Consider the following 14,522-nt stretch of genomic DNA (forward strand, 5'->3'; position numbering starts at 1 on the left):
GGTGAAAAGCTGCAAATCGACATTGCCCACCAGAGGGGATAACCATATCCTGATCCCATTAAAATCTGCCAAAAAGGAAACCCAAACTTCCAGGTCTCTCTTTATTTCTGACGATAAACGGATCAAATGGTGAGGTTTGGAAACCCCCGCTGTGGCCCTCTCTAGCTTTCTGCAAAATACCCTCCCCATCGGTATAACTCTACAGGCAAAGTTCATACAACCCAACAGTGATTGGGCCTGCCTGAGCGAAATTTTGCGCGCAACCAAACACTCTGAAATGGAATCTCGCCATTTGTCAATTTTATCGCGCGGCAGCCGACAGGATCCAGCCAAGGTATCAATCTCGATACCTAAAAATGACAAACACGAGAGGGGTCCCTCTGTCTTTTCGTCTGCCACAGGTACTCCAAAATGAAAAAACAGCGCTCTCATGGAACCAAGTAACTCGTTACAACGCTCTGACCCAGCGGGCCCCACGCAGAGGAAGTCATCGAGATAGTGCGCTATCCCATGACCCCCACAAGAAAACTCTACGCACCAATGAAGGAAAGTGCTAAATTTTTCAAAGTATGCGCAGGAAATCGAACACCCCATAGGCAAGCACTTGTCTATGAAGTATCCCCCCCCAATGCGAAAACCCATGAACCTAAACGATTCGGGGTGCAAAGGAAGCAAACGAAAAGCTGACTCCACATCCATCTTAGCCATGAGGGCCCCGCGTCCATATGCCCTAACGATACTGAGAGCATCATCAAAAGACTGATACCTCACTGAACAGAATTCAGGAGGTATAGCGTCATTAACGGAGGACCCCAATGGATAAGACAGATGCTGGATCAGCCGAAATTTTCCTGGAGTTTTCTTAGGCACCACCCCCACTGGGGAAAGAATCAGATTCCCCATTGGAGGATGCGCAAATGGACCCACCATACGTCCTAACTGAACCTCTTTCTCGACTTTTAACTGAAGAACGTCAGGAAAAAGTCGAGCTGATTGTAAATTTCTCGGGGAACCGACTCGAACTTCCCCTATAACTGGTAAACGAAAACCCAACTTGAACCCGAAAAACAAAAACTTAGCGTCCTGCCTATTAGGGTACCACCCTAGCCACCTGGACATAGCATCCAAACGGATAGGGGTTGGTGCCCTATTTAGCGCCTGCGCTACCTCCCGCTTTGGGAATAGCTCCTCCTCCCGACTTGGATCCCTGTTGGGCTGACAACCTGAAACAATTAGAGGCGGGGTGCGATCCGTTGCAACGCAAGCAAAGGTGTCGAAAACGGCACCGTTGGCCCTGGGAACAGGAGGCATTATTAAAGGCAAAACATTTACCTTTAAAAGGTGTCTGCGCAGAAAGCCGACCGGGGCCCGTCTGTCGACGCCCCGGGGAGGGATCAGAACTCGGGCGCCACGCCCCAGACCCCCCCTTATGAGTATCCCCGCCTACCCGAGAATCCTCCACTCCACCTTTTGGTGGTTGCGTGACGTCAAGCCACACTTCCACGTCCTTGCACCCAAAATCTAAGCGCTTGGATCCGTCCTGCTTGCGCCTAAATTCCTCATCATATGTTCTCCAGGCGCTGCCCCTGGATTTACGCTGCATCCCATGAATCAGGTGGATATACCTTATTACGTTCAGGTGCTCCCCTGGGCGATCTTTCAAGTAGCATGCTGCGAATACGCAAAACCCAGCAAGCCAGTTATCATAGGAACGAAAAGCTTCCAACCCCACCCCGCCTTTAAGCTTAGCTGCCTTGAAATCTTTTTTGGCTTGCTCAGTTAAAATGAACATGTCCACATAATCGCCCTTCCTGATTTTTTTCTTGCAACAATCGCGCAGACCCCGCAATACTGCTGTATTGTCGCAATGCACCACACCTGGTTGATGCTGACGCTTCTTGGACTTCCGCGCGCTACTACTCTGACGCTGCTGCTTAGCCCGCTTATCCCGCCTATCCGCCTCCTTGCGCGCATATTTAGCAGCCCTCTTCCGCGCCTTTTTCGCGCTGCTGACAGAAGAAGCCAGAGAAGAAGAGGTCGACGACAAGTCAGAGACAGAGGAAGAAGAGGAGGCAGAGTCAGCAACATCATCATCTTCTGAGATCTCACCTGACGATCCGGACTGCTCCCTCCCGGACACGACCGATGATGAAGCCTCCTCGACGCTGAAATCCTGTTCCATAGCTTCGCCCTCAGCAGTATCTGAAACAGACGATGAAGCCGCCCCCTGGGCCGAAACCCTGGGCACGGTCGACACAGCAGGAGAAGACACAGCAGCACTAGCCCCAGACGCCTCTGGTCTTGCCAACGGAGCCGCAGCGGAGCCCATAGCCTTGCAAGCCTGCATGAACTGATCTACCGCTGGCCCTAGAGTAGCAGAAATTGAACGCTGCCTCTGATCCACCCTTTCACTATCTGCTTGGCTAGGAGCCAATGCCGCAACCATGGGAGCAAAAGCAGATGTCATTGATGACATCATGGCCGCAAAAGCTGCAGGGTCAAAGGACTGACTTGCACCCCCACTAGGGACCTGAGTATCCACATAGCCAGAAGCTGCTGCCCCAGACATGGCCCTGTCTGCTGATTGCTGACTAGCCTGCCAATCATCCTCCATCAGCTCTCCCTGTCCTAAAATGGCTGCCTCCCTGACTGACAAAGCCCCTAATGTGCTGCCAGGGCTGTCCATCTCCCCCACCTCGACATTCCCCACTTCATTAACTGTGGGGGAGTCCCCCCTGCCCCTCCGGGCACTAACAGGGCTATTAGCAGCCCTCCTTGCGGTGCGCGTGTGCGCCTGTGACCTTTGAACCCGCGGGGGGCGAGCGCTCACCGCCCTAATCGCGGCAGCTCTGCCCTCCCGCGGGCTCACTAACTGCCTCTCGCGGCTGCTCAGAGCAGCCGCGCCTTCCCCCCGCCGGCGGCTGTGTCCAGCCGCCCTGACAGCACCTGCTTGACGGCCGCGGGTAAGCGCGGCCGCGCCCGGCCGCCCATGACGCCGCGGGGCTGCGCGACTCGCGCTAGCCCCTTCAGCTCCCTCTTGAGAGGCAGGAGCCTCCCCAGAACTCCCTGGGCCTTCTTCCTGTGCCCGGTAACGGGCGGGGATCCGCGATGAGCGGTGCGGGCGGGGCATGCTACCAATTTGGGGGGGGGGTCACAGTCCTTATAAGGGTTAGGAGGATTGTTAGAAAATGCAGAGCGCAAAGGTGGGGGAGGGCAGAGAGAGAGAGGGATAGATGAAGAAGGTGAAGAACAAAGATAAGAAGAGGAAAGAAAAACAGAAGGATGGCTATGAAGAAAATATAACAGAGCTCAGGTAAGAGCACTTACCCATTCCCAAGACAGGAACAAAAGAGGCTGACTCCGCCTCCAACAATCTCTAATATCCCTGCTATAACCTACAACCCTAAAAACCCATTGGCCCTAATTATCACATGATTCCTCACACTGGTCTGCCCCCAGCCTAGGAAGTTTAACCCTCTCCACTCCTATACAGTCATTTCGTTTATCTAATGTGTTATATACACCATATACACACAGCCTGCAGGTCATTTTATACAATATTTTCAATAATTTTGTGTCTTAAACAAAGTCTGTGTACATTGAGCCATCAAAAAGCAAAGGTGTCATTATCTCAGTCATGCTAAAAAAAAAATCCTTATTTTGGAATATTTGGATATGGGAGACTCAACCTGTATGTATAATGCGATACTATTACATATATATATATATATATATATATATAAATATTATTTATAATACTGGTTGAGTCTCCCATATCCAAATATTCCGAAATACAGAATATTCCGAAATACAGAATATTTTTAGCATGACTGAGATAGTGAATCCTTTGCTTTTTGATGGTACAATGTACACAAACTTTGTTTGAGCCACAAAATTATTGAAAATATTGTATAAAAATACCTGCAGGCTGTGTGTATAAGATGTATATAACACATAAATGCATTCTGTGTGTATATTTGGGTCACATTCCCAAGATTTGTCATTATGATATGCAATTATTCCAAAATACGGAATATTCCATTATCCAAAATCCCCCTGGTCCCAAGCATTATGGATATGGGAGACTCAACCTGTACTTGAAAATGTTACTTGAAAAATAGTTGACAGTTGATTAGAATGGCTTATAATCTTCCAGTCTGCTCTGTTACTGGCTTGGGGCCTGATTCAGAGCTGAACGCTCTGACCAGAGCGCTCACTCTGAATCAGGGCCCTCCTACCTGTTTAAGGAGCGTCCTCATGGACGCTCGCATAGCTGTGGGTTACCACCCACAGCTTATGCGAGCGTCCACGATGATGGTCGCGATGGTCAAGACCATCGCGACCATTGGGCTTGCGATGGAGACCCTGCGGTAGGGTCTCGCTGCCGCAAGCCCTGGAGTGATTTTGGCTCTATCAGAGCCAAAATCACTCCCACTGACATCACTAGTGATGTCAGTGGGGCCGGCTTCAGATGGTAGGCGTTCCCATGGGAACGCCTCCGTCTGGCAGGCACGCCCCCTGCACGCCCACCAAAGGGGGCGTGCTGTCAATCAACATCGACAGCACGCCCCCTTTGGTGCGAGACCCGGAGCGATGGAGAGCCCGTCGCTCGCCGGGTCTCGCGCATGCGCACGACGGAGCTCCCTCCATCGTGCGCATGCGCAGTGGGGGAACATCGACCCGCTTGCGAGCGTACTGCCGCTCACGAGCGGGTCTGAATGACCCCCTTAGTTCACTCTCAAGGCTACCAACTTCAGGGAACTATGGGACTGATCTCCTATCGGCGCCCCTGGTAGCTGTAGATACCCCATCACTTGCCTAACTCACACTTCCCACCCTGAAAGGTTCCTGTCCCTGCTCACCTCCAGGACAGGTAAGGTGGAACTACATGTCACAGAATGCATGTAGCTGGTTGTTATGGCACGCTGGCACATGCAGGATATATTATTGGCACAGACAGTTTTACTATATCTTCCCCCCCCACCTTACTTACTGGATGTAGAATTACTGTGAATGCATGGTGGAAATAGGTCACAGAAATTCTATATACAGGAGACCAGGAGAGGGCCCACTCATACTTGACAGCTGTTAGCCCGTGTTAGACGCACCCTCTACACTTTGTCCCACTAGAGCTGAGGTTCCCAGAGGCCTGTGGGTCAATCCAAGTCTGCACTTTCCTGCTCTCCAGGCGACCTCCACATTTTTCGGGGGACTCTCTCTCAGCAGGAAATCATGCAGTTGTCCACCATGACAGTTTCTGGATTCAGCCCTGCATTCTTGTAACCACAAACAATGATAAATTCAAGTAAAATGATTGGGTTGTAGCTATAAATTCTCTGATGTGAATGTTTTGCCCTTAATACAGAGAGATTTTCTTTCTGGATAGAGGCACAATTGTGTGGGTTACAACAAGTGAATTATTACACGCAACATCTGCAGATATTGCAAACCTGTAAATGGGGCTTGTAGTCAGGCCACAGTTTAGGGCATCCAGAATTGGATTAAAGATTTATGAGAGGAGAGGGGAGCAAGAGAGACAGAGAGAGAGAGAGAGAGAGAGAGAGAGACAGGGCGGGATGCAGCAAAGCTAGAAATGTGTTTAATCCCCGAAAATGTGGGTTTGACAGTATCTTATAAATGCAACAAGTACCGGAATGCGATGCACGACGGGGTTTTGTTGCGGTGGGTAATGGCATCTTCCTGATGTTGTTACCCTATAGAATTCTATGGGCTTCTATCAGAAGAGTGCTGAGAGAGGGATGCAATTGGATCCCTCTCAACACCCCTCATGGCGCGAGTGTCCTTCTGCACATGCGCAGGAGGACACCAGAGCGGCTTCTGGGTCATAGACCCGGTTGTTCCCCCATCGCAAAGGGCCACTCTTACTGAGAGAGCTGTCCTTTGTGGTGTTTATCATGCATACCGGTGTTACCAACGCCGGCATGCATGTGAAGAGCAGCGGGATGCGTCACATGAAGACGATGCGACATGCATCCCACCCAGAGAGAGACAGAGAAAGAGAGAGATTCCATCACAAAAGCAATATTTATTTAACAAGAATCCACACTACTTGCGCAGTTGAAACCGATGTCTTTGGTGTTCTCCAGCGGAACATTGTGGTGCGTACACACAGTAAGACTTTCATGAACGATAAAGATATTGTTCATATCATTATCATTCATATCGCTCACTTTTTTGCAGTCACCAACCTGACAGTGACCAATGATGCGCATTCCCGCATGGACGATAAAGATATCTTTCATCGTCCATGTATGCAGGCCAACTTGGACGATATCGTCAACTTTGCCTGTTCAGAGATGTGGCAGGAGGACTTCACTGAAAGATATTTTTCAAGTTGTTGGTGGTACAGAACGTACCGTGTGTATGCACTATTACAGTGTGAACTCGGGAAATGATTCAGACCCGCTCGCAAGCGGGTCGATGGCTGGGCAGTGCGCACGTGCGGGGTGCGCACTGCGTATACGAGAGCCCCAGAGCGAGCGACAAATCACTCGCTCCGGCGCTCGCATCTAAAAGGGGCGGCTATCGATGTTGATCGACAGCTCGACAGCTCGGGGGGAGCGGCTGGCCAAATGGAGGCATTCCCGAAGGAACGCCTGCCGTTTGGGGGAGGCCCCACTGACATCACGAGTGATGTCAGTGGTGAGCTTCCGGCTCTATCAGAGCCGGAAGCTCACTGGGGCTTGTGGCAGACAAGACCTTATCACAAGGGTCTTGTCGTAAGCCCCGATGGTCGCGACCATCACCTGGCCACTCGCTAAAGCTGTGGGTGGTCAGGCCATGGCCCTCTCTCAGGTGCACTATATTATGTCCCTATTTATCCCCAGCATCTCCTGGCCTCCCCTATCTCTTCCCCATGAGGCCTTGGCCCTCTCTCAGGTGCACTATATTATGTCCCTATTTATCCCCAGCATCTCCCGGCCTCCCCTATCTCTTCCCTGGCCCTTCTCCATGAGGCCATGGCCCTCTCTCAGGTGCACTATATTATGTCCCATTTATCCCCAGCATCTCCCGGCCTCTCCTATCTCTTCCCTGGCCCTTCCCCATGAGGCCATGGCCCTCTCTCAGGTGCACTATATTATGTCCCTATTTATCCCCAGCATCTCCTGGCCTCCCCTATCTCTTCCCTGGCCCCTTCCCCATGAGGCCTTGGCCCTCTCTCAGGGGCACTATATTATGTCCCTATTTATCCCCAGCATCTCCCGGCCTCCCCTATCTCTTCCCTGGCCCTTCTCCATGAGGCCATGGCCCTCTCTCAGGGGCACTATATTATGTCCCATTTATCCCCAGCATCTCCTGGCCTCTCCTATCTCTTCCCTGGCCCTTCCCCATGAGGCCATGGCCCTCTCTCAGGTGCACTATATTATGTCCCTATTTATCCCCAGCATCTCCTGGCCTCCCCTATCTCCTCCCTGGCCCTTCCCCATGAGGCCATGACCACTATATTATGTCCCTATTTAAAAAATTGTGGGGGGGGGGTGGGGGGCGCCAATGCACTCTCTGGCACAGGGCACCAAAAAGTTTAGTTACGGCTCTGATATACAAGTGTATACTGCACGGTTGTACACCAGATCATGCAGTGTGTACAGCCATCAGATATATCCTTCCATCAGAGGTTGGGTTGCCTGAGATACACATGATATGCGCATATATCAGCTCTTTACAGTAACTGATTTTCGGCTACACCTTCAAAGGCTGCAAGCAGAAAATTGGCTAAAGAGATATTCCAGGAAGTTACCGGAAGTCATTCTGTTGGTTGCTCTTGTCTAATTGAATTCTGCCGTAAGAATAATTGAAAGGTTAATTGCTAAAAAAGTTTATTCCTCATTTACTGAAATAAAGCCTTTTTATTAGTTACAGTACCTGTACTTATTTTCATACCAGTGTTGTTCTTGCAGAGTAATCTGTTAAGGACAAGAAAGAGCATCATTAGTTATAGTGACATCTGCAGGTTAATACACTGTACTACACTTTCTTAAGATTTCTTGTTTAATGTTTTATGTGATAGTATTTTGTATTTGTGTCTAACTCCCTCATATTGTGCAGAGCTAGAACCTGTTTTGTCAATTTTAAAATTATTTATTATGGTTATTATAGGAAAAGCTGTACCTCTTAGATCAGTTTTTCGTTACATACGCTCTCTGCTAATTCATCACTTAAGTTTGGAACTAAATAAGTTCATTGTGATATTCTATAACTCACATTTTGTTTTAATGTGAAAGTTATATAAACAACTTCTTTACTAATATGTTTCAGTCGTAAAAATCCTCTTGGACTTATAATCGCATTGGATGATGCAAATTCTGCCAGTGGGGAATTCTACTGGGATGATCTAGAATCTAGAGGTAAATGCAAATAATTGTTCATGTTCCTTCTAGTACCTGGAATAAAGGTTGTATTTTATTAGTTTAATGCAGTGCAAGACATCAAAGAATAATTAATAATGAATAATATTAAACTATACATGTATTGTATTGTATTGTTTCAAACAGTCATTTTATTATGTAGTTACTTTCAAACTAATAGTCTGGTAAAAACATTGTACTGGTGGAAATGCAGACAATTGTGAATTTTTTTTTTCCGTATGAGAATTTTGCTAGATTTCATCCTAAATTTTAGCTTTATCTATTGACCATAGATCACCTTATTTAGTTATTAATTGGCACACCCATACTGTTAATCAATATGACCAGACAGCAGTTTCTAGCAGTTCTTTATAAGTACCTCGAAGATACAGTTAACACACACAAAAAAGCAGTAATGCAAAGTATATGTGAGATAAAGGTGCTGCCAATTAACAGTATACATGAAAAGATGTCTTATACGTGTGCGTTAATTATTTTTTCTCTATGTATTAAAACACTCAATTGATAATATTAGTGTGATGAGTAAAATGTATACAACTTGGGTAAGTAGGTATATAGGTGAGGAATTTAAGCACCAAAAAAATAGTCCATTTAAAATCCATATTAATCTTGCTCTAAAGTAATTTACAGCTCAGCACAAGTATCTTTAGTAGAATAATTAATTCTGGAAGAGTGGTTATCCTCCTTATTGCCACTTGTAGGAGTGCTATTGATTAATTTTAAAGTGCAGCTATCACCTGCAGTCACCCATTTTGTGGGCTGAAACCAGTACCTTCATGAATATTGGACATTACATACCTCCAGGATGCATACCGTCCAACAGGACCCTGTTCCTTAGGTGCACAATACTCTGCTTCTGGACCTCTCACAGTCACCTGTGTGCAAACAAACTTCTCATCAATTAATCAATTCAGCACAGGTAACTTCAGTCATACATTAAGGGCAAGTCCAGGAGCAATAAATTGATGACCCGGGTCATGCCTAAAAGGACTTGATTGGTGGGCACAGTAGCGTTTGGGGATGACACCATCTCCAAGCATCTACTGTTAGATGGAATACCTGGGTCACTGGTAGAACTGGGTCACTGGAAGACCTGGGTCTAGTGTAAAGGGTGATAACCTAGGTCCATCACCCAGTTGTGAAAGGGGGGTATGTACTGAAAGCCCAGCTTCCACCCATGCTCAATGTCCAAGGTCCGAGCCAGGTTAAAGCTGGGGTTTATGTCTGAAAGGGGTGACACTGTATTAATCTGCAGATGACTATATTTCTCTTTTGGTTTTTATTTTGTTCCTAGGCACCATAGAATCAGGCAACTATATTCTATATAGCTTCTCTGTTTCCAATGTAAGTACTTTTCATTCTATTAAAATGATGTGTTGGGGGGAGAGTGGGGGGGCTACAGCTGCACCAATTTCAGAATTAAATTTGGGGTTCTATGAAATATTATGTGGCCAAAATCTAAAACATCACTGCAAAAAAATAGTACAATGGGGGATAAATGATTAAACTGGAACAGAACCGCAAGAACAGAAAATCTACACAAAGTACTGACATAACCGACACGCCGAGTCATCGTATGAACACATGAGGGGGCCAGTGTGCACGCCGTGCCATCGTATGAACACATGTGGGGGCCCGTGTGCACACAGTGTCATCGTATGAACACATGAGGGGGCCCGTGTGTACGCCGTGTCATTGTATGAACACATGAGGGGGCCCGTGTGCACGCCGTGTCATCGTATGAATAAATGAGGGGGCCCGTATGCACGCCGTGTCATCGTGTGAACATATGAGGAGGCCCGTGTGCACGCCGTGTCATCATATGAACACATGTGGGGGCCCATGTGCATGCCATATCATCGTATGAACACATGAGGGGGCCCGTGGTGCACGCCGTGTCATCATATGAACACATGAGGTGCCCCGTGGTGCACGCCGTGTCATCGTATGAACACATGAGGGGGCCCGTGTGCACGCCATGTCATCGTATGAACACATGAGGAGGCCTGTGTGCACGCTGTGTCATCGTATGAACAAATGAGGGGGCCCGTGTGCACGCCGTGTCATAGTGTGAACACATGAGGGGGCCTGTGTGCACACCGTGTCATCATATGAACAAACGAGGGGCCCGTGTGCACGCCGTGTCATCATATGAACACATGAGGGGGCCCGTGTGCACGCCGTGTCATCGTATGAACACATGAGGGGGCTCGTGTACACGCCGTGCCATCGTATGAACACATGAGGGGGCTCGTGTGCATGCCGTGTCATCGTATGAACACATGAGGGGGCCCGTGTGCACGCCATGTCATCGTATGAACACATGAGGAGGCCTGTGTCCATGCAGTGTCATCATATGAACACATGAGGGGGCCTGTGTGCACGCCGTGTCATCGTATGAACACATGTGGGGGCCCGTGTGCACGCCGTTTCTTCTTACGAACACATGAGGAGGCCCGTGTGCACGCCGTGTCATCGTATGAACACATGAGGGGGCCTGTGTGCACGCCGTGTCATCTTGTGAACACATAGGAGGGGGCCCCTGTGCATGCCGTGTCATCATATGAACACATGAGGGAGCCTCTGTGCACGCCTTGTCATCGTATGAACACATGTGGGGGCCCGTGTGCACGCCCTGTCATCGTATGAACACATGAGGGGGCCCGTGTGCACGCCGTGCCATCGTATGAACACATGAGGAGGCCTGTGTGCCCGCCGTGTCCTCGTATGAACACATGAGGGGGCCTGTGTGCACACTGTGTCATCGTATGAACACATGAGGAGGCCCGTGTGCACGCCCTGTCATCGTATGAACACATGAGGGGGCCCATGTGCACGCCGTGTCATCGTATGAACACATGAGGAGGCCCGTGTGCACGCCGTGTCATCGTATGAACACATGAGGGGGCTCGTGTACACGACATGCCATCGTATGAACACATGAGGGGGCCCGTGTGCATGCCGTGTCATCGTATGAACACATGAGGGTGCCCGTGTGCACGCCGTGTCATCGTATGAACACATGAGGGGGCCCGTGTGCACGCCGTGTCATCGTATGAACACATGAGGAGGCATGTGTCCATGCAGTGTCATCGTATGAACACATGAAGGGGGCCTGTGTGCACGCCGTGTCATTGTATGAACACATGAGGAGGCTCGTGTGCACGTCGTGTCATCGTATGAACACATGAGGGGGCCCGTGTGCACGCCGTGTCATCGTATGAACACATGTGGGGGCCCGTGTGCACGCCGTGTCATCTTATGAACACATGAGGAGGCCCGTGTGCACACCGTGTCATCGTATGAACACATGAGGGGGCCCGTGTGCACGCCGTGTCATCTTGTGAACACATGAGGGGGCCCCTGTGCATGCCGTGTCATCATATGAACACATGAGGGAGCCCGTGTGCACGCCCAGTCATCGTATGAACACATGAGGGGGCCCGTGTGCACGCCGTGTCATCGTATGAACACATGCGGAGGCCTGTGTGCCCGCCGTGTCCTCGTATGAACACATGAGGGGGCCTGTGTGCACGCTGTGTCATCGTATGAACACATGAGGAGGCCCGTTTGCACACCGTGTCATCGTATGAACACATGAGGGGGCCCGTGTGCACGCCGTGCCATCGTATCAACACATGAGGAGGCCTGTGTGCACGCCGTGCCATCGTATGAACACATGAGGGGGCCCGTATGCATGCCGTGTCATCATATGAACACATGAGGGGTCCTGTGTGCACGCCGTGTCATCGTATGAACACATGAGGGGGCCCGTGTGCACGCCGTGTCAGCGTATGAACACATGAGGAGGCCCGTGTGCACGCCGTGTCATCGTATGATCACATGAGGCAGACGGTGTGCACACCGTGTCATCGTATGAACACATGCGGACCCCTGTTTGCCCGATGTATCCTCGTATGAACACATGAGGGGGCCTGTGTGCACGCTGTGTCATCATATGAACACATGAGGAGGCCCGTGTGCACGCTGTGTCATCGTATGAACACATGAGGGGGCCCGTGTGCACGCCGTGCCATCGTATCAACACATGAGGAGGCCTGTGTGCACGCCGTGTCATCGTATGAACACATGAGGGGGCCCGTGTGCACGCCGTGCCATCGTATGAACACATGAGGGGGCCCGTGTGCACGCCGTGTCATCATATGAACACATGTGGGGTCCCGTGTGCACGCCGTGTCATCGTATGAACACATGAGGGGGCCCGTGTGCACGCCGTGTCATCGTATGAACTGTGCACGCCGTGTCATCGTGTGAACACATGAGGAGGCCCGTGTGCATGCCGTGTCATCATATGAACACATGAGAGGGCCCATGTGCACGCTGTGTCATTGTATGAACACATGTGGGGGCCCGTGTGCACGCCGTGTCATCGTATGAAAACATGAGGAGACCCGTGTGCACGCCATGTCATCATCTGAACTCATGAGCGGGCCCGGGTGCACGCCGTGTCATCGTATGAACACATGAGGGGGCCCGTGTGCACGCCGTGTCATCGTATGAACACATGAGGGGGCCCGTGTGCACGCCGTGTCATCGTATGAACACATGAGGAGGCCCGAATGCACGCCGTGTCATCGTATGAACACGAAGGGGGCACGTGTGCACGCCGTGTCATCGAATTAACACATGAGGGGGCCCGTGTGCATGCCGTGCCATCGTATGAACACATGAGGGGGCCCTTGTGCACGCCGTTTCATCGTATAAACACAAGAGAGGGCCCGTGTGCACGCCGTGTCATCGTATGAACACATGAGGGGGCCCGTGTGCACGCCGTGTCATCGTATGAACACATGATGGGGCCCGTGTGCACGCCGTCTCATCGTATGAACACATGAGGAGGCCTGTGTGCACGCAGTGTCATCATATGAACACATGAGGGGGCCTGTGTGCACGCCGTGTCATGGTATGAACACATGAGGAGGCCCGTGTGCACGTCGTGTCATCGTATAAACACATGAGGGGGCCCGTGTGTACGCCGTGTCATCGTATGAACATGTGGGGGCCCGTGTGCATGCCGTGTCATTTAATGAACACATGAGGAGGCCCGTGTACACGCCGTGCCAACGTAACAACACATGAGGTGGCCCGTATGCACACCGTGTCATCGTATGAACACATGAGGAGGCCTGTGTGCACGCCGTGTCATCGTATGAACACATGAGGGGGCCCGTGTGCACGCCGTGCCATCGTATGAACACATGAGGGGGCCCGTGTGCACGACGTGTCATCGTATGAACACATGAGGCGTCCCGTGTGCACGCCGTGTCATCGTATGAAAACATGAGGGGGCCCGTGTGCACGCCGTGTCATCATATGATCACATGAGGAGGCCCATGTGCACGCCGTGTCATTGTATGAACACATGAGGGGGCCCATGTGCACGCCGTTTCATCGTATGAACTGTGCACGCCGTGTCATCGTGTGAACACATGAGGAGGCCCGTGTGCATGCCGTGTCATCATATGAACACATGAGAGGGCCCATGTGCACGCTGTGTCATTGTATGAACACATGTGGGGGCCCGTGTGCACGCCGTGTCATCGTATGAAAACATGAGGAGACCCGTGTGCACGCCATGTCATCATCTGAACTCATGAGCGGGCCCGGGTGCACGCCGTGTCATCGTATGAACACATGAGGGGGCCCGTGTGCACGCCGTGTCATCGTATGAACACATGAGGGGGCCCGTGTGCACGCCGTGTCATCGTATGAACACATGAGGAGGCCCGAATGCACGCCGTGTCATCGTATGAACACGAAGGGGGCACGTGTGCACGCCGTGTCATCGAATTAACACATGAGGGGGCCCGTGTGCATGCCGTGCCATCGTATGAACACATGAGGGGGCCCTTGTGCACGCCGTTTCATCGTATAAACACAAGAGAGGGCCCGTGTGCACGCCATGTCATCGTATGAACTGTGCATGCCGTGTCATCGTGTGAACACATGAGGAGGCCCGTGTGGACGCCGTGTCATCATATGAACACATGAGGGGGCTCGTGTGCACGCCGTGTCATCATATGAACACATGTGGGGGCCCGTGTGCACGCCGTGTCATCATATGAACACATGAGGAGGCCCGTGTGCACGCTGTGTCATCGTATGAACACATGT

At 50.7% G+C, this 14,522-nt stretch overlaps 1 protein-coding gene across 1 annotated transcript in view; it reads left to right on the top strand.

The window, feature by feature from the left end:
- The window catches only part of LOC148481847 (maltase-glucoamylase-like), a 212,421-nt gene that overhangs the window by 100,687 nt on the left and 97,212 nt on the right, over window positions 1-14,522 (top strand). Inside the window, exons 21-22 of the mRNA XM_088452934.1 lie at window positions 8,278-8,366; window positions 9,682-9,731. Coding sequence (XP_088309060.1) covers window positions 8,278-8,366; window positions 9,682-9,731 — 139 coding nt within the window. The remainder of the gene's footprint in view (window positions 1-8,277; window positions 8,367-9,681; window positions 9,732-14,522) is intronic.

Source organism: Taudactylus pleione, unplaced genomic scaffold (assembly GCF_031769625.1).
Source record: "Taudactylus pleione unplaced genomic scaffold, aTauple2 ptg000559l, whole genome shotgun sequence".
In the NCBI taxonomy this organism is placed as follows: domain Eukaryota; kingdom Metazoa; phylum Chordata; class Amphibia; order Anura; family Myobatrachidae; genus Taudactylus; species Taudactylus pleione.